We start from the raw sequence: 24,623 nt of genomic DNA, 5'->3' as shown, positions 1-24,623 counted from the left end.
GGGGTTGGGATAGAAACTCCCCCGTTTCTCAAGAACATTCAACTGGGTATCTCTTTAGTAAAGGAACACTCCAGTCTCCTTGGAAGTAAACTTCAGTCAAGGCACATCCACCTTGCTGTATCTTGTATTCTAAAAGTAGACCTGAACTGCACTTAGAAAAAAATGTTTCTCTGTAATTGACTTCGGGCATCACAAGTAGGTGACTTAAGTATGAGAACAAATTCAAGATGGCTGCATCCTGTGTAGGGATTCAACCATAAAAAGTATTGGAGAAAGGTGCAACTTCTCACAAGGAATGACTGTTGCATTATCTACTACATATCTGATTTCTTTATCCTTGTTATCTTTACTGTTGGCTTCCTCCTGTTCAGTTTACATATCTTAGTAGCTTAAGCTGATATTGTTATCTGACATTTTTTTGGTCTTCTTTATCTTCCTTAATGTTATTGTCATCTATTTCAGCATTACCATTCCTTGTGGGATATTTGGTGGGAGGAGAAAAGGAGGGTAGATATGTGTCTTAAAATTTGCCACTTGTCAAAATTCTAATTATAGAATGGGGAAAATATGGCTGGATCCAGCCTAAATTTTCCAATGGCAGAATTGAACTTTTCTGTTTCCCCCCTCCCACTACAGCCCATTGATCTCTATATGATGCTACTCCTGGGGATAGAGGACCCAGAGGAATGTCATGCTGCAGGAAGGTTGAATCAGAGAGAATCGACAACTTGGTCTACATCCAACCCATAAACTAAAACGTCCAGTAATCCCATTAAGTTGCAGCCCACTAATACTGGCATAATTTCAGTGTAATGTAATTGCTGTCCTGTGGCCTCCCCAAAGAGACACTGAAAAAACTGCTGTCAATTTAAAGAACAGGGAGCACAGAAACACCACCAGTGTGACATCATCACCACCCTCCAGTCAAGAATCAGCATGCTGATGTATTAGCTATACATGGAAGGAGCCAGTTTGCTTGTGGCAATGTTGTGATGTGATGTAACAATGTCCTACCACACACATATAACAGCACCTTGTGGGCATAATAACAACACATCACCTCAAATGAATGAATCACTATGGTTTCTGAATAGGGATTTGATACTCTTTACACCATACAGACAGCAAATGGCTACCCCATAGAAAAGAGGGATGGATATGGAAGGAAGGAATGGCCAATATGGAAGAGAAATTCCACCAGGATTTTTAAAAAACATCTTGCTATCTATCTCCTCTCCACATCATGCCACCTAACTTAACATCACACCAGCAGGGATCAGGGGGATTGTGATCCATTAGAATCATTCCCTCTCCCACTTCTGGAATGAAATGCCAGATATGTGAAGAACAGCAACAAGCAAAGCTTTCTCTATCACTGCATCCATGTTAGGATTCAAACATGATTGTCTGTTAAGCAGCTTACAGAGGTGCAACAACTCTGCTAGGACAAGAGCAGAGAGCAACTTCAAAGGATAATAATGGCAGGATGCACACAGGTCATCACTGCTGCTCATGGTTGCTGCTGGTGTAGCTCTAGGTCTTCCTTTCTAGTCTGGTCTGTACTGTGAATGGAGTATACCCTCAACTCTGCACCTGTTAGAGGAGAAACCCCAAAGAAACCCAGAGCAATGATTAGTGATTGTCAGTATCTGCAAAAGATTGCATCTAGCTGAGTGTATGAGAGAGTTGTGCCAACAATCAGCCCATTCCTGAAAATTTGGGCTGAAAGTCTTTAGGGTCACGCCGCCAGTGTAAGTGCGTGTAAAACCGTGATTACATGCACTTATGCTGGCGTAGAGAGGACGTGCCGGCGCAGGGGGGTGTTCCGGGGGCGGGGTGGAGGAGGAGCCGCCGGTTAGGTGGCTTCCTATCCCAGTTCGGCCGGCTACGCCGGTGCCAGAAATGGCAGTGCTGTGCCTGTTTCCGAGCAGGTGCAGCCTCGCAGTTCTGCGCCTCTTTCCCGCCAACTCTACATGCCGTTATTTCAGGAATGGGCTGTATGTATTCTTCTTTCCCCCCATGCCTGATACCCAAGTATACACTAGTCCTCTTTAGACAACATCAGCATGTTGAAAACCCTATGTGGAGAAATGGAGGGGGAATGAATGCACTGGCCCTGGGAACTGACCCACCATGTGACCATTTTTTTAATCTGTAACATCTGGCTTGGTGAAGAGTTCTGATGAGCTTGAAAGTTTGTGCAAACTTTCAAGCTCATCAGAACTCTTCACCAAGCCAGATGTTGTTTTGATTGGCCCCAATGCAAGGTATTGCATGGATTTTGTTTCTTGTTCTGGGTTTTGTATAAGCCAATACAGCTGTTTACTCCTTTTTTCTCCACCATTATAACCACCCAGAATCTACCACATACTTTGCTACCCATACTATCATTATATTTTTCTGTAACTGCCTCAGCCCTTACAGGTATGGTAAAGCCCTGCAATATGAAAACCCCAGAAGTGATATGTTTAGTTCAGAAGTTCTAGAAAGAAGATGATGGCATGTCTGAAGTCTCCTTTGAATGCTTATTAAATTCTATTTAAAATGAATTTAACATGCATTGGGATCAGCACATGGCCAGGAATAGATTTCTATGACAAAACCCCTATTGAAAGAAGATTATCTTCTTAGCCACACAGAACTGGAAAGGATCAAGGCAGAGATATAATTTCAAATTTGGGTAAGTAAAAGACACTGAGAAGTGGGGAAAGGCTTCATTCAGCAAAGTTCAAAGGTTCAACCTGAGCTGCATTCAAAGTCAATTAGACAAAGAAGAGGTGCATTTGATGGTGTGTGTTGTGTTTGCTATAATTTTTAAAGTGTCATCACTACTGTTAGAAACTTTTAAAAGCAAGCGTTACTTTATTATAGATCCTTACTGTGTGGAGATTAAAGAGTCCAAACTTTCTTACTTGCATCTTTGAATGTTTCCAGAAGTTGGTCATTCCCAGTCTTGGAAATTCACAAGACTACAGCATGTTGTTTGTTTGTTTGTTTTTACAATTTATACCATTATTCTATACACAAAGCAGCTTCCCAAACCATATAAAATAGAACTGTAAAACAAATACTACAATAAAATAATAAACTCCCCAAAATCAAAATTCTTCCTATCCAATAAATGATTGCCAAAAAAAAATGCCAAAGGATACACCATATCTCAAACAATATAACAATCCACTGTGTATTATATAACAAAGTCAAAAACTACAGAAGAAAATCTTGCATGTAGAACAAGCATACAGAACACAAAAGTTCATGCACACAGAACTGATCAATATTTCAACACTGGTACCATTTTTTCTACCCTAGAAGACCCTGCATCTTTTTTCAGTTGCTGCACAAGTGTTCAATCACACAGCAGAGAAAAATGGCCCCAGTTTTTCAAACATTACAAAAACAATAGGGGTGAAAACAGGTTGCTGTACTCGCTCATAGTTCCAGTTTGGGCCCCTTTCATAATATGTGACAGCTCCACTTGCCAGTCAAGCATAGCATTAAATTTTGTAGAAAAGAGAGAGCGTTTCAGCGTTATCCTCTGACACGTCTTGTTTAGGTCACTCTTTCTCAAGATTCCAGCCTTGGACTTCTGCACCTCAATCCCTGGAAAACTAAAAATGTTTTGCATTTATCAGTGACTCGTTAATGTTTTAATACTTTAGCTTTGGTGGGAATTCCTAGATTCCCTTAGCAATTAAAAATAGACTATTTATGCCTAAAGGTTCTCGTTTGAATTTTGCAATGTTTTGGAGTCTACCCAAGGCAAGTAACATAAACCAGGCCATGGTGTATACTGCTTTTCATGTTCCTCGTCCCAGTGCACAAACAAACCAAGAACCACTGGTTTAGATCTCATTGTGCTACGCAGATGTTCCTGGGCAAATCAGAATGTTCTGAGTAATTATGTGCAACACTTCCCAGTGGTTGAACAACTATACATTCTTTTGGTCTATTGTCCTTTCTCTCAAGGAACCATTAGTGAGAGAATCAAACGTCGTTTAATTAAAGCCGCGATGAAAGCCACACTCCTGACCTTGACGTACGAGCAGAGGCATGATCACACTGACAGTAAAAAGGGGAAAACAAGCACCTAATGTGAAAGTATATGTAAACACTGACTCCAAACACCATTCATTCTTCTTGTTGGCTGATGCATGGTGAGAAACAAATGCTCCTCTCTCATTTGCATTATAAATATGGAAATACTTTTGAGGCTTGGTGCTTGAAAGCCCCATTGAAAAAGCCCTTCTTGGTTAGGTGCTTTGAAACTCATAAAGAAGCCATTCTTTTTAGCAGTGTAATTTTCTGAAAGCAGGATGCAAAGACAAATAATGAATTTCTCTCTTCCTCATTCCACCCCCTTTCTTTGCACAGAAATCCAGGCTTGCTCGAATCCGTGCTGCAAAGAGTGGGAGTGCAAACGCTTACATGCAGAGCAAAAGAAATGGCTTACTCAGTAACCAGCTGCAGCAGGTAATGAGCATGTGCATTCTAAATCCAGAAACCCTATTTAATAATAGCCCAAATGTCCATGTTCTGCTTTTCATCAGAACAAGTCAATCTGACTCCCAGCATAGCGTGACAACTTCCTTTCAGACTGAGCAAGGAGTAATTGTTCTTAGCAGAGACAGCGAGCATCCGACAGTGCGCTCTTATGCAGAGTTACTCCAATCTGAGCACACTGAAATGAATGACTCAAGTAACTTGGCATAGGATTGCACATCTGCAAGTCAGGCAAGTGGATTTCCTGAGGGGAAATTTCCTAATGCCCATCAGCTAATATCTGGGGAAGGGGGGGCATCTGCTTCCCCTGTTCAGCTCTAATAACAGACTTCATTTGGTGAACACGAAGAGTCTCAGACCATCGTCCAAAATGTAGCTCTCCCCTCAGCTTGTGTCCATACTTATTCAATTGTATGCCAAAAGAGAACACAGCTTGCTAGCCTCCAGTGCATGCCATACTGGAGAGAAACACTGTAACTCTGTGGTAAAACATCTGCTTCACATGCAGAACGTCCCACATTCAATTCCTGGTATCTTGGGTTAAAAGGATCATAGGTGGGTGATGTGAGACATCTGCCTGAGATGATGGAGAGCTGCAGCCAGTCATAGATCAATGGCCTGTCTCAGCATAGGGCAACTTGGTATGAATATGCTGAGAGTTCTGAAGAGTCCATTTAGACCAATGCTGCAATCCAGTAAAGGGCAGATTCATGCATTTGTTTCCAGGATATCATAAAATTTGTTGCAAAGCACATCCAATTAGGGCTGTTGAAAAAAAAATTCGGTAAAATTCGGATTCGGCAAAATTTGGCCCGTTTTAATTCAGGAAATGCCGAAGTCCAAACTCCCCCGATTTGGATCCATGGAATTCGGCGCCAATTTCCGAGTTCGGGGGGAAATTCGGCCGAATAAAGCAATTAAAAACACATTTGTGCCTTTCCGCGGCTCCAGGGGGGGACATTTTTGGGGGTAGAGGTCCCAAACTTTCAGGGTAGCTTGAGGGGACCCTTCTTGCAAGAACCCCCACGTTTTGTGAAGATTGGATCAGAGGGTCCCGAGATATGGGGCCCAGAAGGGGTCACCCCCCCAAAATCGCCCACAGGAATAAAGCCACTTAAAGCATATTGGAGGCATTCCGTGGCTCTGGGGGGCATTTTTGGGGGTAGAGGTCCCAACCTTTCAGGGTAGCTTGAGGGGTCCCTTCTTGCAAGAAACCCCAAGTTTTGTGAAGATTTGATCAGAGGGTCCCGAGATATGGGGCCCGGAAGGGGTCACCCCCCCAAAAATCGCCAATTGGAATAAAGCCATTAAAAACACATTCACACCTTTCCGCGGCTCCAGGGGGGCATTTTTGGGGGTAGAGGTCCCAAACTTTCAGGGTAGCTTGAGGGGACACTTCTTGCAAGAACCCTCACGTTTTGTGAAGATTGGATCAGAGGGTCCCGAGATATGGGGCCCGGAAGGGGTGGCCCCCCATCTGCCTGGCCGGGGGTCTGGCTGCCTCAGCAGTTGGGCCGTACCATTACTCCGGCCCTGGGGAATAAAGCCATTAAAAGGGATGTACTAAAAGGAATGACAAGTCAGCCCATTGGAAACAATGGAAGAGGCTGCCCAGCCCATTGAAGAAAATGGGAGAGGGGAATGTCAGTTGACTTACATTGACTCCATTGAAAATACATTACAGGGGATGCACTAAAACGAATGACAGGCTAGCCTATTAGAAACAACAGGAACAGTTGCACAGCCCATTGGAAACAATAGCAGCCAGCCAGAAAGAGACTCACTGACCCATAGTTAACTCCAGACGAAGTTGGCAACCGATGAAAACAGGAGAAAGCACAGTCCCACACAGAGGCAATCAAATCCACCCCACTTTGGCTTCCCCCCTCACACGCACACACAGAATCTGCTTTCCCCCCCCACACACACACACACACAGGAAAAAAGTTATAGATAAAAGCCCCAAAATGGGTCACTGTGGATGTCTTCTGTTCCAGCAGAAGCAGGGCTGCAGTAGCTGCTCAGGATCTCTCACGACTCTCTGGCCATTTATGCATGGGAGGTTTTGCCTTGGATTTGCCGCTCTGTAGAGATGCACATTCAGGATCGCCTGATCCCATTCATCCCAATGGGCAGTTGGGGGAGACCCCATATCTCGGGACCCTCTGATCCAATCTTCACAAAACTTGGGGGTTCTCAAGCTACCCTGAAAGTTTGGGACATCTACCTCCAAAAATGTCCCCCTGGAGCCACAGAATGCCACCAATATGCTTAAAGTGGCTTTATTCCTGTGGGCAATTTTTTTTGGGGGGCGACCTCTTCAGGGCCCCATATCTCGGGACCCTCTGACCAATCTTAACAAAACGTGGGGTTCTTGCAAGAAGGGTCCCCTCAAGCTACCCTGAAAGTTTGGGACATCTACCTCTAAAATGCCCCCCCCCGGAACAGCGGAATGCAGCCAATGTGCTTTAAGTGGCTTTACTCCAATTGGCAATTTGGGGGGGGCGACCCCTTCCGGGCCCCATATCTCAGGACCCTCTGATCCAATCTTCACAAATCCTGGGGGTTCTTGCAAGAAGGGTCCCCTCAAGCTACACTGAAAGTTTGGGACCTCCATCCCCAAAAATGCCCCCCCGGAGCCACGGAAAGGCACGAATGTGTTTTTAATGGCTTTATTCCTGTGGGCGATTTTGGGGGGTGACCCCTTCCGGGCCCCATATCTCAGGACCCTCTGATCCAATCTTTACAAAACCTGGGGGGTTCTTGCAAGAAGGGCTCCCTCAAGCTACCCTGAAAGTTTGGGACGTCTACCTCCAAAAATGCCCCCCCGGAGCCGCAGAAAGCCGCAAATGTGCACACGCACACACACCCCACGGGGATCTCTCTCACACACAAACAAGACGCTCTCTCTTTCTTTCCCTGGGCCACGCAGCAGCTGGGCTCACGCACTCAACCGCGACTAATTGGCCAGAAGAAGACCCAGCTTGGCCACTGATTGGCCGCGGGAGAATGCTGCTAGTTGTTTACTAACTGACGGTTATGCTGCTGATTCAGAGCCCCCGAATTTGCTGAATTTATTCGGTGATTGCCCCAAACTCACCGAATTCGGCTCGTCGTTTCCCCCCCTTTTTTAATTCGATTCCATCCAAACTGAAAACCCCCGAATCAGGGGAAATTCTGCTGTTTTTTTGGTTCGAACCGAATTGACAGCCCTACATCCAATCTCCACTGTTCTGAGAATATTTCAGTACCAGAGCTTGGCTTTGGCAATCAATGTTTGGTGCAATCTTAAGCAGAGTCAGGGCCAGCCCAAGGATTTTTGGCACCCTTGGCATATGAGTTCCCACCCCCATGCTGTGGGGAAGTCACCCCTACCACAGCATCCCTCACTGGGTAGGCACTATAGCATGTCATTGAACCACCAATCCAGAATCTGGTGACAAGAGAAGGGCCTGGCTGCCTGCCACTCAGGTGGATGGATGCACACATTATGCATTACATTCAGAATGGACATCAGATAGTAAGCAACTCAGTCCATTTACTTATTCAGTCAAATATCCTACTGCTTGAGCTCATTTTCAAGAACTCTGTTCTATGTTCCCTTAACATCAGTGGTGAGACCTCCAGGAAAAGGCATGGTCTTTTCCATTTCACGAGCTTTGGCCAATTTCTAGAGAGGCTTGACATCACTTCCAGGTATCCCTGGAAGAACCATCACACTGTCAGCCATTTTTTTAAATTTAAATTTTATATTTTTCTCAACAATGCTGTAAGCAGCAATGGAAAACACCAAGTGGGGGCAGGGGATGCCCTGTCTCCACTAGGGGGCTGGTAGCCCTAGGAAAGAAAGATCTGAATGTGTATGCAAATAATAAAAACTATAAAGTAAAAACAGTGCAAACTTGCAAAGAAAAATGACAATTTAAAAGTAGGCATGCTACAAAATAATGTTACATGCATTACAAAATTGCATACAGTAATCAATAGAAACTAAAGCAATGAAAAATGAAAAGAATGTCAAGTGTATAGATTTAGGAAAAGACCTGTTATCTAACTAAAGAAAAGTAGGAGCAAAATATACCAGTTTCACTTTTCTTGATATGTTTATGCTTGTGGATGATTGAAAACTTTTACATAAGAGACCAAGGTTTCAGAGACTGGATTACTCCTAGAGTTTGTGCCCGGTCTGATTCTAACAATCATTTCCTATTATTGTATTCCATAGTTTTAGTTTATTGCCTTGTCATGAATGAATAAGGCCGCAGTTAATAAATCAGTGGATAATGTTCATGTTATTTCTGATTACGTGCTCTCTTTGAGCATCCACACTACTCTTTCTAACTCAAAGAAAAGTTGCTGAGTGATTTGAATTTTCTTTTTTAAAAAATCCTTTTCCTGCAGTACAAATAAATCCCAATAAAAATGCTATCTGCAACTTTAAAAAAAAAGATAAGACAGAAAAACAATATGTAGACAATAAAGTAGCCATTCTTGTGGCAGTTTGAAGTCATTGTAAATGGAAGCCTGGATCAAGAAAACTGCAAGTAAGAGTCTGCTTGTGGAACTATTATTTCATCCGCTCATAAAATATAATGGCCCGATTATAAAGGGATTTATTTTAAAGCCCTGTTGAATTTAACAGCCCCCCTGTATTAGTAGTGTCCAACTGCTTCTGTGGATGTCAACTAAGCAAACAGATGCAAGCTACACCCAATTTTTCATTGAAGTTATTATGAAAACTTCATCTCAGTGATTCTGGGTTGGGGGATGCTGTCCAGTTGTTTCAGTGCTTTATTGTGTTCTAGTATTAAGCGCAAGTATTTTGGCTAATATGAATTATGTTTTATTGAGAGAAACATAGTTGCAATCTATTCTAAAGCCAGTTTTCTTAAATTAATACAATATGCATAATTATTTTACATTCGCCAGCATTTCCATGGTGAAATATTGCAGGCAGGGTATTTATTTATTTGTTTGTTTATTTATTTATTTATTTATTTACCCCTTAGCCCAAACCATAATCTAACACTCATTGATCCTCACATTGAATATTATGTTGTTTTCATTTATTAACAGTTATCTGGTGAAGAACAAGGCGGATTTGTTGGCAAATATGGCTCTTCCTTTGAAATCCAACACCACCACCTGCTTCACTGTCTGGAAAAAACTACAGTAAGAAAATAAACCTCCAACCTCCTTGTAATCTGTGAAAAACAGATATGGTGTTGACTTACTTTTGTTGACTTGTTGTTTCTAATTAAGACATACTCTGATGCCATTATGCATATGTTTATCAAAGGCAATTTCATGGAACATGATTAGTCTGAATGCATGTATATGTATAGCATGGCCCTCATTTTGGACTTTATTAGTTCTGGTCAGAACATAACTGAATTGTGTGATAATTGTTTCAGTTTAACACATGAACAGCCTGATCAGAAAGTTTTCTATCAAATGATGATGGAGGAGTAACTATAACATTGAGTTGTAGTAATCTCTGGTCCCCCTTCCTACACACACACTAAACTTCTTGAGTGATGAGCCTGCTGGTTTCAAACCTTTGCTTTTCGAGGTCCTCTCCTCAAATCCCCATTCTTGAGAGCTTTCTGACAGTAGCAAGTAGTATCAAAGTGTGGGGAGGAGGAGAGCCATAGGGAAATTAGAGAGGTCACTGTTCATACAGTTCATACAGACTGCTGGGCAGGCAACACTAGGCAGCCAATGTCCATACCTGTCTTTGGTAATTCTGGTAGCAAAATGTGACCAAGCTGAGAAAAAGAAAGAGGGGATATTGGAACCTAGGTCTTTGAGATCCTAGTTTGACACACTTTTAACCACTGTACTATGCTGGGACTCACACTGGACCAACTAGGTGGCCAGGCTAGATTTACCAGGCACTGGCTGGCAATCAATAGGAGTCCAGTGGGGGCAGGGACATTGGGAGACACCACTGGCAATAGCCTGATGACACTTCCAGGGAAAACCTGGAAGAGATGTCTGGCCTATCTAGGAATTGCCAGAAACTGTGGTAAAACCATAGATTTTCTGATGATTCCTAGAGACAACTGATGTCCCTTCTGGGTTTGTCCCAGAAGTGATCTCACACTATCATGATGGTGTTCCCCCCCGCCGCCCATTATTTTTCTCCGACCAGCTGCAGGAGCGGTGGGGAAAAACAGGAGCCAGGGCAGGAAATTCCCCACCCCTGGTAAAAAACTGTCAACCCTGGCCCAGACCCCCCAATGCATAATGGCTTGGCCTAAGGTGAATCACACTATTGGTATGACAATTTTTAAAACAAGTAGATGGGGAAAGATGAGGAGAATATATCTCCACTACAAATCAGTGTCTGCTTTGAAACACTGAGTTCAATGTTGCAGGTTGGGATGAAAAATGGGCCCTTGGTCAGGAAAAAGTCAAAACTACTGGATTAGCAGACCTATATGTTTTCTTTACAAAATAGTTACATTATTTTATATTGCTTTAACTTTCATGACTTTCACATGCTTCTGGAAACTCAACTAAGTGTATCTCCATGTTCTTTCTGATAAACCTTCCATTGTATTGATTTGGTGGAAGGAGTGTGTTTTTTAATATAATAATCTCTGCAGCCACTCTTTCATTCCCTTCAGTACAGATCCATTATTAGTTGCCCATAGTATTTTTTTCTTTGCCATTCCTCCCCTTCACCTTAACACTATTTCATTTTTTTATATATAAATGTGGTTTTATTGTACTATTTGTATGTAAAGCACATCACCCGTGGGGGTGCAAACAGTGGCTGGAGTCCAAAGAGCTTCTTTAGATAATCCCATACCCCAAGACCTCATAATGGGACTTTCAGGGAGGGCTTAGGGTACTGTGGTCAGCAGGCTCTCAGATCATGTCACAAACTCTTTTTGAGGGTCCCCTTAGTTTTAAAAGATTTTGACCAACAGCATGAGTGGTTCAGGAGATTCAAGGCCAAAGCCCCCTTAAATCCAAAGAACTAGTTCTATGGGGGGCATGGTTGGGTTTTCTTTGTTTGGTGTGAGGAAGAATTTTGACTTGTGTTTCCTCAAAACATTCTAATATAATTTAAGGCTGACAAATGCTGGTGTACTACTTGACAGCAAGTCTCATTGAATACCCTGAAACTTACTTGAATTCAACATGCATACGATTAGGCATAATGCTTTTGTAAGCCCTCATTTTTAAAGCAACTTTAATGCTGCTTTTCTTTCTAAACAGAACCATGATTTTGTGGACGAACATACCTACGGAGAAAACTGCATGGAGGTTTCTACTGTTAACAGACAGTCCAGCCCTTCTCTTTCTTCCCAACAAGGAGTTACAAGCACTTGCTGTTCACGGCGACATAAAAAGACATTCCACATCCCAAATGCCAACATAACCAGCAGCCGCCCAAGTAGCGTTCAAGAACTTAGTACCATTCAGATCAGATGCATGGAGAGGACACCTCTATCTAACAGGTATGTTCGAAATAATATTAAATAGATACTACATGCTCAGTCTTTTCAGAAGCACTACTAAGAATATATTGGTCTGAGATTACTCAGGAATTCCAATACATTCACAAGTCCTTTTTTTAAAATGCTGAAGCCAAGGCACGTTGGTGTCTGAACATAAGAAGAGCTCTGCTAGATCAGACCAGTAGTCCGTCTTGTCCAGCATATTATTTCACACAGCAGCCAACCAGTTGCCCTAGAGAGCCAACAAACAAGACACAGAGGCCAGGTCCTTGCCCTGATTTCCCCTGATGCTGTCACCTAGCACTGGTATTCAGAGGTTTGCTGCCTCTGTATATAGAGGTCTGAACATTTTAATTCCAGAAGGGTAGCCATGTGTCAAATAAAGCAAGTCTGGTGGCACCTTAAAGACTAAAAACATTTATTCCAGCATGAGCTTTCATGACACAGAGTATACTTCTTGTGAAAGCTCTGGCCCATATTAAGACAACCTTTTTTGAAAACTATCTGAAAACTAGCTTACTCCATCAAAAGCCCCTATCACCAAGGTTCTTAACCTATCTAGTTCCTGTCCTGAGCTTAAATTCTGAACATGCAATCCCTCTCAGAGATCTTTATGTTCTCAAAAGAGCACAAGGATCTCCTGCATGTGTGATCAGTTCTATAAATGTCAATGAGGTACCCCAATCTCAACAAGCACTTAAGGACATAAGTAGAGCCTGCTAGATCAGACCAGTGATCCAGCTAGTCCAGCATACTGTTTCACACAGCAGCCAAACACTTTTCCTGGACAACCAAACTAACAGGTTATAAAGGCTGAGGCCTTGCTTTGACGCTGCACCCCAGCACTGGTATTCAGGTCCAATACGCCTGTATATGGAAGGTCCCTTTATTCACTATAGCTAGCAGCTATCGAAGCACCTGTATTCCATGAATCTGGCCAACCCCCTTTTAAAGCCATATATCATTGTGACCATCACTGACAGTGAATTCCACAGTTTAATTACTTTTTGAGTAAAGTATTTTCTTAACTCTGTCCTGATCCTATTTCCTGACAACTTCATTGGGTGCCCCTAAGTTCTCGTATTATGGAAGATGGAGAAAAAGCTCTATCTACCTACTTTGTCTACCCTATGCATAAATGTATAAACATTTATAAACTTCTTTATACTCATATATGGTGGTTGTTCCAAGATTTTTGTGAACGGGGAGCTACATGTGTAAATGAATTAAAATTCCTCAGCCTTAAAACTATCTTTGGGTGGTTTTGATTTTGCCCAAGAGCTGTTTCTTATTGGGAAAAAATTGCTTTTTTGGTGAGTGTTGGTTTGGAAAGGACCATAGAAAAAAAACCAGAATGCTGGTTATTGAATTATGTACCAAGAGTTCTGATGAGGTTACAAGATATATTTGTATTTAGTTACTGTAGCATGTTTAACTTTTGCACATTATTGGAAATAAAACAAGACGCCTGAAGTTAGTGAATGGCTCAATAAAGTAAAGGATGTTCATCTTATGCTAAAACTTACATCTCGCCAAAACAATGAGAACTTTGATTTACTAAGGTCCAAGTGCTTTGCAGTTCTTGAGCATATTCAGTTAAAAGTTGAAGAGCTAAGAATGTAAGAATTTTTGTTGTAATATATATGAATGTATAATGGATCAGATGATTATTGTTAGTCATTTGAGTTTTAAAGTTCCTTTATTCTCAACAACAATGCAGCAAGTTGGGATGATATGGTGGGCACTTACTAAGATGAGTATAATCAGAAGCCAAGACAACAGCCTTGTTACTTCCTCTAGGGTTGCCAGTTCCAGGTTGGGAAATACCTGGAGATTTGGGGGATGGAACTTGAGGAGGGCAAGGTTTGGGGAGGGGAGGATTTCAGTGAGGTATAATGCTACAGAGTCCACCTTCCAAAGTGGCCATTTTCTCCAGGTGAACTGATCTCTGTCACCTGGCAATCAGCTGTAATAGCGGGAGATCTCCAACTACCACAGGGAGGCTGGCAACCCTATCTTCCTCTGATCTGCATGTATTTGGGGTACTATGGTTTGTTTGTTTTTATTCTGCACAATGAGATCTTAGTTTCTAACGCACCCTAATAGCTAACTAGTGTAATTACTACTGGGAGGGAGGAAGAGAGACATTTTACAGTGAAAGCCTAAGCAGAGTTACACCTTTATAAGCCCATTGATTTCAGTGGACTTAGAAGGGTGTAACTCTGCTTAGGGCCACCCTGTTAGTTGAATCTTTATGATGAATGATGGTTTTTTACTTGCCATAATTTAATAAGAACATTAAGCAGATGAAACATTTCTATAATTATTATACCCATTTTGTTATTTTTTTACTTTTCTAGCCGATCCAGTCTAAATGCCAAAATGGAAGAGTGTGTTAAACTAAACTGTGAGCAGCCTTATGTAACCACAGCAATAATCAGCATTCCAACACCACCTGTGACCACACCAGAGGGAAATGATAGACCAGGATCTCCAGCGTATTCAGGAGGAAACATTGTCAGAGTATCTGCTTTATAAAACACTTAGAATAAAGACCACTTAAAAGTTGAATTGTGGATTCTGAAGAAAGGACACAGCAAACCCCTTTGTTCAGTGGATCAGGAACAGATGACTGAATGGTTCTGATGATACAAAACAATTTTGGGTTTTCAGTACAAAGTTGTGTGCAGTGGGCAACCAAATGGAATTTCTACATGTCACTTGAATTTTTCCATAAGAAACTATTCTGTGACTCTTTTGATTTACTCTATGAGCACAATGAAATGTCCCCCATTGATGCTTCTTTCCATGAAAAATCTTTTTAATAAAATATCTAAAATAAAACGAAAACAAAAAAGCATTCAGACAATTTATGTTTCAACTGAATGCAAAATCCAGGATGGAAACAATGTTTTGATAATGTGTTCTCTTTTTCCTGTTAATAAACCATGAACCTGTTGACTAACTGACTTTCAATGAGAGAGAGAGAGAGTGTGTCTCATAAAATATTTGTACTGACTGAAAGAAACACAACCATAATGCATGTGAAAATTCTTTGGAGCTGTGTGATCTGAGTTTACTTCTGTTGTTTTTTTTTCTCTTCAGGTTAGGCATGATAACATTTTACTGTAGAAAAAGGGACATTTCTGTGGATTTTTTAAAAGCTGATTATTAATGTTCCATGGTAGTTGTACAAATAGCTTCCTTTTTCAGAGGGAAAAAAGAAGTATTTCTTACCCAAACACTCATTAGTGGACTTGAGGTGTTCAGTTAATTCAGTATTTATTATTGTTTTATCTTGCTTCCTTGGTACTGTTACAACTGCAATAATTCAATGTACATCTGTTGTATCAGGAATCAGGCTTTTGTTCCTATATCTCTGCACAATTTCAGCAAAACAGATAACACAACCACATGGATAGACAGTACAGTGGTTCTTGTAGGTTATCCGGGCTGTGTAACCGTGGTCTTGGAATTTTCTTTCCTGACGTTTCGCCAGCAACTGTGGCAGGCATCTTCAGAGTAGTAACACTGAAGGACAGTGTCTCTCAGTGTCAAGGGTGTAGAAAGAGTAATATATAGTCAGAAAGGGGTTGGGTTTGAGCTGAGTATTGTCCTGCAAAAGTATTGTCCTGTAAGTATCAAGATAATGTGCTAATGAGGGTATGGTATGTTAATATGGAACCATTGTATCCTGAAGTGATCTGTTAATGTGTGTAATCCAAAACTAATCTGTATGGCTATTGTTGAATGTTGTCTTTGTCTGGAGGTGTTTCAGGGCAGGAAGCCAAGCCTTATTCATTCTTAAACTCTCCTCTTTTCTGTTAAAGTTGTGCTGATGTTTGTGAATTTCAATGGCTTCTCTGTGCAATCTGACAAAATAGTTGGTAGAATTGTCCAGTCTTTCAGTGTCTTGGAATAAGACCCTGTGTCCTGTTTGTGTCAGTCCATGTTCAGCCACTGCTGATTTCTCAGGTTGGCCAAGTCTGCAGTATCTTTCATGTTCTTTTATCCTTGTTTGTATGCTGCGTTTTGTGGTCCCGATGTAAACTTCTCCACAGGACACAGGGTCTTATTCCAAGACACTGAAAGACTGGACAATTCTACCAACTATTTTGTCAGATTGCACAGAGAAGCCATTGAAATTCACAAACATCAGCACAACTTTAACAGAAAAGAGGAGAGTTTAAGAATGAATAAGGCTTGGCTTCCTGCCCTGAAACACCTCCAGACAAAGACAACATTCAACAATAGCCATACAGATTAGTTTTGGATTACACACATTAACAGATCACTTCAGGATACAATGGTTCCATATTAACATACCATACCCTCATTAGCACATTATCTTGATACTTACAGGACAATACTTTTGCAGGACAATACTCAGCTCAAACCCAACCCCTTTCTGACTATATATTACTCTTTCTACACCCTTGACACTGAGAGACACTGTCCTTCAGTGTTACTACTCTGAAGATGCCTGCCACAGTTGCTGGCGAAACGTCAGGAAAGAAAATTCCAAGACCACGGTTACACAGCCCGGATAACCTACAAGAACCAATGAACTCTGACCGTGAAAGCCTTCGACAATATTTTAAGACAGTACAGTATTTTCCATAATATGGAAAAGTAAATAACCTCATAACCAAAACTGGTTGTTATCGCAGATGTACTTTTGTTTTTACATCATGCTTCTTATAATTATCATTACCCTATAACTCCTTAATGCCAATCTTTGCCTTCTGCTATATTTCTTTCCTCTCTGAATGTCCAGGGTTTTCATAAATTAGCTAAGAAACCCTGTTTTATGAACACCAGTTATAGTTTTATGTTTTCTGAACAAACGAGCAGTCTTCCTAGTGTAGTGTTACAATATAGTTCTCCTCTCAAGTAACAATAACATGGTTTGGTAATTGGTATTGTGTACTATTATTGGGGAAACTGAGTACTGAGAGACATTCAATTAAGTTTGGCTGAAGATTACTCAAAAGGTTGTTGGTCACATTAAACGTCTGGAACATTTAGTAAGATAGCCTAACAAAGACTGTTGCTGAAATGGAAGCTTGCAACCCAAGATTGCAAAACAATAGTTGGCATTGAAGGATGTGCCACTGTAGGATCAATACACAGACTTTACTGTTAAAAACTTGTCTTTTTGTTTCATTGTCTAGAGAAATTTTAAAATGTTGTTTCCAGAAAAGTCACTTTTTAAATAGTTGCTAATCTTTTTAAGATCATGGTGGCTTCCCATCCTTTCAAGTCTTGAAGCAAAAAAGATATTTCTAAGTAAGAATGTGTAAATGAATCTTGAAGTACTACTAAAGAAATTGCTAGATGGATTTGTATAGCACCTCTAAAACTGAGGTCTTATTTGATAGTGTATTGTCAGATTCATCTGATCATCAAATCCACTAATGTATGAAACTAAGAATGTCCTTAAGTGATTTCTCATCACACATTATGTTTCTATAAAAAATTGGATGTTGGTCATTGGATTCCATTGTCATCTCTTTCCTGTTTGTCCAGTGTGGCTTAGCCACATCTATTGCTGTAGTTTATTGTAATCAGCATCTCATCTGAAGAAATGCATTTCACTTTCCCAGACCATTGGATCATGTTGTTATTAACAAAGGTAGAATGCAAGGCTTTCATTCCCTAAAATGAAGGATTTGTCTATGGCTGTGTCTCCTTCTGCCATTTTTGTAGCACCTCTGAGAGATCAGGTGGGAAGGGGAGATACTGGAACCTACAACTATCAGGCTCAAGGCAAGAGTTTGCATGAGTAGATGTAGGGTAGGGTTGCCAATCTCCCAGTGGTGGCTGGAGATCTCCTGCAATTACAACTGATCTCCAGCCGATAAAGATCAGTTCACCTGGAGAAAATGGCTGCTTTGGCAGTTGGACTCTATGGCAGTGAAGTCCCTCCCCTCTCCAAATCCCCCCTCCTCAGGCACCACCCCCAAAATCTCCAGGTATTTTTCAACCCGGAGCTGGCAACCCTAATGCAGGGGATACTTCAGGGCTCTAGAATATCCCATCTCAGTAGCCTGGTTACCACATTACAGTGAATGTACATCCATCTGTTTGTAAGAAAGAGCCAACATGTGTTCCTTTTGCAAACAAATCCAGGGAACAGTACCTGGGTAAATATAGGGTTTGTTATCACACATGCATTGAATGTAATATGAGAATTACTCAACAGATGTTTTTTTTTAAAGTCAAGTATACATTGTACACAGATAGTGCATGTATTCACTGTAATTTGTGAAGAGGGCTTCTTTGATCATGCTTCACTGCAACAAGGGACAGATCTTGTTGCAATGCAGAGGAGCAGAGGGACTATACCGGGGCAACCATTAATATTTTCTGCTGCAGTGGTGCTATTTTTTTCAGACTCTGGCACTAAATGGAATGTAACATTTAAAGATGACAGACAAATACCAGGAATGAAATGTCGGTTTAAAATATATATTGAGTATATTTCTTCCATATATTTATTTGGATACATAGATCCAAAGTGTATTGTCTCTACAACCTGCAGGAATTCAGTCAAATACCTTTGTCCCTCCTCCATCTTATTCTCTTTATCATGAAAACAAACCAAATGTTTCTCCTTTAAAAAGTTTACCTAGAAGCGCACCTGAGTATACTCGTGTCAGAACCAACATTTTGCTTCTCAACATATGAGCACTAGGTCTGCTGCCATGGCCTATATTAATATTGGGCTATGAGAGTTTCTCCATCCCTTCATCTCATGCTACCAACTAAGAGAGAGAGACACACTTCTAAAACTAGCTGCCGTAAGCTGGGGGAGACAAAGTAGAATATAAATATTTAAATAAATAAATAAAATAGTAATCAGTTTCTGCTAAGAGACATTGCAGCAGATGCTGAACTAGACTGATACCCTATTTGATTAAATTTAAAAACATTGTATAAATTGGTCCCACTGATGCTTATTTATAGACCCCATTAAAGAAGAAAGACAGATAGCTTATGAGGGAAGAACTAACATTATTTATTTACATTAGATTCTAGTTCATCACTGAAAATTGAAAATACTATACTTGTGAATTAAGTCTAAACTGGACTGAAATTTTACAAAGTTGCAAAGCTAGAGCCAGTGTGGTGCAACGGCTAAAAGCGGTGGACTCTAATCAGGAGAAACCGGTGTGATTCCCCAGTCCTCCACATGAGCGGCAGACTCTAATCTGGTGAACCAGGTTGGTTTCCTGACTCCTCCACATAAAGCCTGCTGGGTGACCTTGGGCTAGTCATAGTTCTCTCAGAACTCTCTCAGCCCCACCTACCTCACAAGGTGTCTGCTGTGAGGAGAGGAAGGGAAGGCGATTGTAAGCCGGTTTGATTCTCCTTAAAGGTAGAGAAAATCGGCATATAAAAAACAACTCTTCTCCTTCTTCTAGATTTTCTGTTCTCTATCCAAGTGACTCTAGTGAAGCCAATGACCTAGATTCAGTAGATTTGTACATGACTTCCCATTTAGCACCCAACTGGTGCAACCCTTTACTCCTAGTATGCTACACTATGCCTATGGTGAAGCAGTCCTTGACATGCTTACCATTCGCTAAGGGCAGAATTGACTATGTGCCCTTTTGACTAATAAAACAAGGAGTAGTGTCACAAGGTTTGCAATATCTACTCACAACTAATGTTGGTGACACTTTTTTGTACTGAAACTATCTCTGGATTTAAAAATCCCTAATATTAACAATTTCCAACAGCTTCTTCTTTGAAAACAGATCACACAGAGTTTCTTAATCACATGTATTGATGCTCACTTTCTGATAGAAAAGGGCTCTTGCCCAAAGCTGCTCAAAATGCAGACCCTAATCCAGGGTCTGCATGCACAGATGATGTTCAAATGGCCCTGCTGGGCTGATGAAAAAAGAACAGACTCAACCATGGAGTAATGCAAGTGGAACTCTAAGTCTCATCCCACAGGGATCTCCATGCACCCCTAAGCTTGTACAATGTCGTTCCATGGATGCAGCATCATTTCTACTACTTCCCATTTCCTATTCCATATTTCCTTTTGATGAGAGGTGACTCTTCCAAACTGCAAGCTACATAACCCAGTGAAGCCATGTAAAAGATTCTGTCTCTATTGATGATTAATTTCATACCAATGGGAAAGTGGAACACAACAATGGTCACCTAACAGGCTGCACTCAAGCAGTGTAACCATAATGGAATACCCTGCCCTTAGATTTGGAATGATTTTGCATAATGCTAGACAACTCCCATCACTCATGCAAAAACCATTACAATTTTTTTCTCTGATAGTGTTTAAATGATTTAAATGCTGTTTTTTAATAGTGAATGACTTGGCGACTGTGTAAAATGAGCATCTGTACTGTAAATGAAATGTAATTATTTCTGTGTATCACACAAAGAAACGGAGGTTGTTGTTTTTAACCATTTTTTTGCTTTGAAATTCATATTGTACTTCAGAAGGGCAGTGTAACAAGATGTGTTATGCTGAATAAATCAGACATCTGAGGAATATTTAAATAAAACTTCTGCATGCTTGAATGGGACAACTGGTTTTGCAATAACCTCATTCATGGAGCATTGTGTGCCTGCCCAGATTTTCTAATGAAGCTCAAGTGAATGTGGGTAACTTTCCTTAAATTCCTCTTGTGATGGAAGATGCCAGTTATTCTAATTCTTTCACAGGTAAATATGCACAAATCACAAATGACTCAAAATAACCCACACTTTAACTTTCTTCTACTACAAATCTTTCTAATGTAGGACTATTTTTGACAGATATTCAGTGTGATTCAGCTATCCATCCATAGTTTTAGGCAGCATTCAGACATTATGATAAACTGCAGTTTACAAATCATGGTTTGTTGAAGCTATGATTAACCATCCAAATGGAACACAAACATCCAAATGGAGCACAAACAAGGATGTTGTCTGGAACTAGTTTGATGGCCACAGTTTGTGCTGATTGTGGTTTGCTGTGACATCTGATTTCATAAACTGGTTTGCTGAATAATACTGGCCCCACTAGTCACTTAGCCACAGAAATAGCATGATAAGGAAGGTGTCCTCCATACTGGGAGGTGGGATAGTATACATAAGCAGAATGGGGATTGTGTACAAACCTGGGGAGAACCCGAAAAAGCTGGATAATTACCCATTTTGGGGAGGAATGGCCAATTCGGCTTTTGTTTTTATTCCAGGTTTTGGAATTCCGTAAACGCAAACCTGAAATTTACCAAAATTGTTTTTTTCGGCTTATTTTTGGTTTAGGTTTATCAATATGCACAACCCTAGTGTGGGAGGGTTTTACAGCAAAGGTGGCCAGTTTATTCCTACTGCTATTTCGGTTTTTAACGCAAAAGTAGGCGATTGGCTTCTCTATGGGGCCCTGGTATGGATCGAGGCCTATAGAGAGACTATAGCGTCCCTTTTATCATTATTCTTGTGGAAGATCACAGAGATGCCAAGTTGTGTGGCTAATGTCTCTTTAAGGGCAGAACTAGGTTTACAGTTTCTGGAAGCATGGGCTTTGGCTGAAAATTTTGATTTGCCACAGAAGCTAAAGGGTGCCTCTATCTATTAAAATCTAACTCATATGCCACCCCATGGAGAAAATTAATGGAGACTAGGACTTATGGAGACTGGGATTTAGCAGTAGTGATTTTAGCAGTGTGGGATTTTAGAAGCGTGGTGTAGTGGATAAGAGCGGTAGTTTGGAGTGGTGGCGTCTGATCTGGAGAACAGGGTTTGATTCCCCACTCCTCCATACTCAGACTTTGCTTCTGAACAGCTAGAAACTTTGGAACATTGCTTACTGGAATGTGGTACCTTTTACAGTATTAGGGATTTGTGGATTACTCCTCTTTTCTGCAATAATGAGGGGCTGTCAACACCAGATAAGGTCAAGAAACTCTAGGCAGGTGTAGATTTAGGAGTTACATTAGCTGTAGCCAATTTTTTTTTTTTTGCTCATGTAATTAAATCCAAAGGACCTCAAGCACAATAGCTGGTTGGTTAGTTAAATTATTTATTTTTTGTTGTATCTAGTGTGACATTGCTCAAGGCCTGTAGGCTAAATGAGCAGTATCATTATACAACAACAGCCACTGCCTAAATAGTGTGTAAAATGCAAATAAATCTAATTAAGGGAATGGGAGAGCGAAGGAGTTCTAACTTGTGTTCCAAATCCAGATGCATTCTGAAAGCAGAATGATACGGGTTTCAGCGGCCTTCCAGCCAACTTGGGCCCCAGGAATTTTTTAGGTCCCACCCCACTCAGTGGCTGTCTATGTTTCAGTCCAGAGATGTTTGTTGTTTATGCTGGCATTCACTGTAGAACTACAACCATATACATTCTCTGAGTTGATGGAGCTGATGGTTGCTACCAGAATGGGAGTGCTGAAAAGCTCCCATGCACAAATTAGTCTGGATTTCAGTCATAATTATTATAACAGTAAATGGGTGACTCATGGCATGACAATCATGAAAGTAGCAAAAGCAGGCCATCCTCTAACAAGGTATGAGTTTTAAAATAAACCAAATAAAAGCACACAGAAAAAAATGGGCTGATAAGGACTGGGCATTTGCCAGGAAGCATATAATAGAATCATAGAGTTGGAAGGGGCCATACAGGCAATCTAGTCCAACCTCCTGCTCAATGCAGGATCAGCCTAGAGCACCTGACAAGTATTTGTCCAGCTTCTGCTTAAAGGCTGCCAATGAGAGGGAGCTCACCACCTCTCTAGGTAGCCGATTCCACTGTTGAACAACTCATACTGTAAAAAAAAAAAGTTTTCCTAATATCCAGTTGGTACCTTAAATAAAGAGAGCAATCATTTCCCCTCTCAGCCTCCTCTTCATGACTATGATTATGTTGACAGCGGTTGAGAATCAGTGGGGGGCTTGGGCTGCTTAAGTAACTCTTATACAAGGAAAGATTTGGTGAACAGTTCCCAACAGTTTACCCCTCCCTCACATTTCATCTTGGGCCTCCAGGTTGTCAAGTGCCTACCAGGAAAGGAACAAAACAAGGCACCAGCCCTGCCTCCAAAAGACACCCACATGGCTTGATGTTCATTGTCCTCCCAGAGGTGTGGAATATTAAGGACAGAAAGGTGTCAGTCAAAGGGGGGGGGTAAACAGAAGGGAAGCAGAAACTGGCCTGCTCAAGACCGAGGAGCTTATTACCCTTGAGGGCATGAGGCATGCTCTCACACCTACACACTTTCACTTTCCCCTACATACTCATCAATCTGTATTATTTATTTATCTAATCCCCAGCCAAAGGCCAAGCTCAGAGCGGCTTATGGAACAATTGTATTATAGTGCTACACTGTGCAAATCCAGGCCAAGGTGAGAAAGAAGCTTTTCATCTAGCTCCAGAGCTCAGCATTGTTACATTATTCAGGAAAATTGTTTGCCTGCCCCATGTTTCGTTGTGCCCCCCCCTCCCCCGGCTTATTCTCTTTATTAGCAAACTTAAAGGTCAAGTACTTGTCATCAGGGTAGCAGAGAGGGACCAGCCACAGAGAAGGAAGGGGTTTCTGCATTCATGTGGAACTCAAGACATGCAGGAAAATGTTGCATAGTTTTATTTTAAAAAAAGAGCACCCCCATCACTTTTCCACAACAAAGAGCTTGATGAAGACTGGGCATTTTAATTGATCTCTTAGAAGCACTGGATTTTATTGGTAGTTTCAGTGTTAGTTAAAGGGACAAAAAAAGAAAATGGAGGAGAATGGACATTTGACCTGTTCAGACTCTGAAGAGCTTACAGTGTCCTAGCACAGAGATTTAGTACTGGGACAGAAATGTCCTAATCATTTATCCCACATGACTCCCAACATGTTATCTTCAAGATGCCACAAGACTCACTGTTGTTGTTTTCAGTTGACTAATTCAGGTATCCCTTCTGGAATTCCTCTATTTATTCCCCCGTCCCCTGTCCCTTTTTGGAATGTTAAAGATGCTATTGGCTTAGGCATTCCTTTTCCCTTTTCTCTTCTTTTAGTGGGAGTTATAGCCACAGATTGAAAGCTCCTGGCTGTTAACTGGGAAGGAGTGGAAAACTTGGAGAGCCTCACTGTGACAAAATTAAAAAAGCCCAGCTCCAAAAGGATTATCGAAAATAACCACACCAGTAAAGATAACTGTAGGCAAAAGCTTCTACAATCAAGGAAATCACAGAAGGAACTGATATGGGGAAAACCTTCTGGATTTCAAATGAATTAAGTTATATAAAAAAAATAAGACAATTGTGGTTTTTATTGATTGCCACTTTACACAATACTTTCCCCTCCCTCATCAATACCTGTGCAAACTGGAACAAATTTTAAACCATCTAAGACTACAAATTCCCACTTGTCCCAGAGCTCCATTATCCAAAGCTTACCGATCTAAACCACGCAGAAATGAATGTCAACTGCACGTGGCAGGGGCACAGCAAAGATTCTCAAAGAATTGTGCTTGAAGGAGGATTCAAATGACCCAGGCCCATGTGGCAGTTTAAAAGATTGCAGGAATCTGTAGACCCAAGTCATTTGTTTTGGATCAGCAACCTTCCCCCTCAATTCCCCAGAATTGTGGTGGGGGTCAAGTTGTGCTTAGCAATGTGGTCAGAGACTACAGATGATC

General features: G+C 41.2%; 1 protein-coding gene across 1 annotated transcript in view; it reads left to right on the top strand.

The window, feature by feature from the left end:
- The window catches only part of KCND2 (potassium voltage-gated channel subfamily D member 2), a 320,642-nt gene extending 306,074 nt beyond the window's left edge, over positions 1-14,568 (top strand). The window contains exons 3-6 of the mRNA XM_056846794.1: positions 4,375-4,473; positions 9,580-9,675; positions 11,734-11,975; positions 14,336-14,568. Coding sequence (XP_056702772.1) covers positions 4,375-4,473; positions 9,580-9,675; positions 11,734-11,975; positions 14,336-14,513 — 615 coding nt within the window. The 3' untranslated portion in view covers positions 14,514-14,568. The remainder of the gene's footprint in view (positions 1-4,374; positions 4,474-9,579; positions 9,676-11,733; positions 11,976-14,335) is intronic.
- Positions 14,569-24,623: the final 10,055 nt, after the last annotated feature.

This window comes from Euleptes europaea, chromosome 3, assembly GCF_029931775.1.
Source record: "Euleptes europaea isolate rEulEur1 chromosome 3, rEulEur1.hap1, whole genome shotgun sequence".
NCBI classification, from domain to species: Eukaryota; Metazoa; Chordata; class Lepidosauria; order Squamata; family Sphaerodactylidae; genus Euleptes; species Euleptes europaea.
This window is presented reverse-complemented; position numbering and strand designations above follow the sequence as displayed.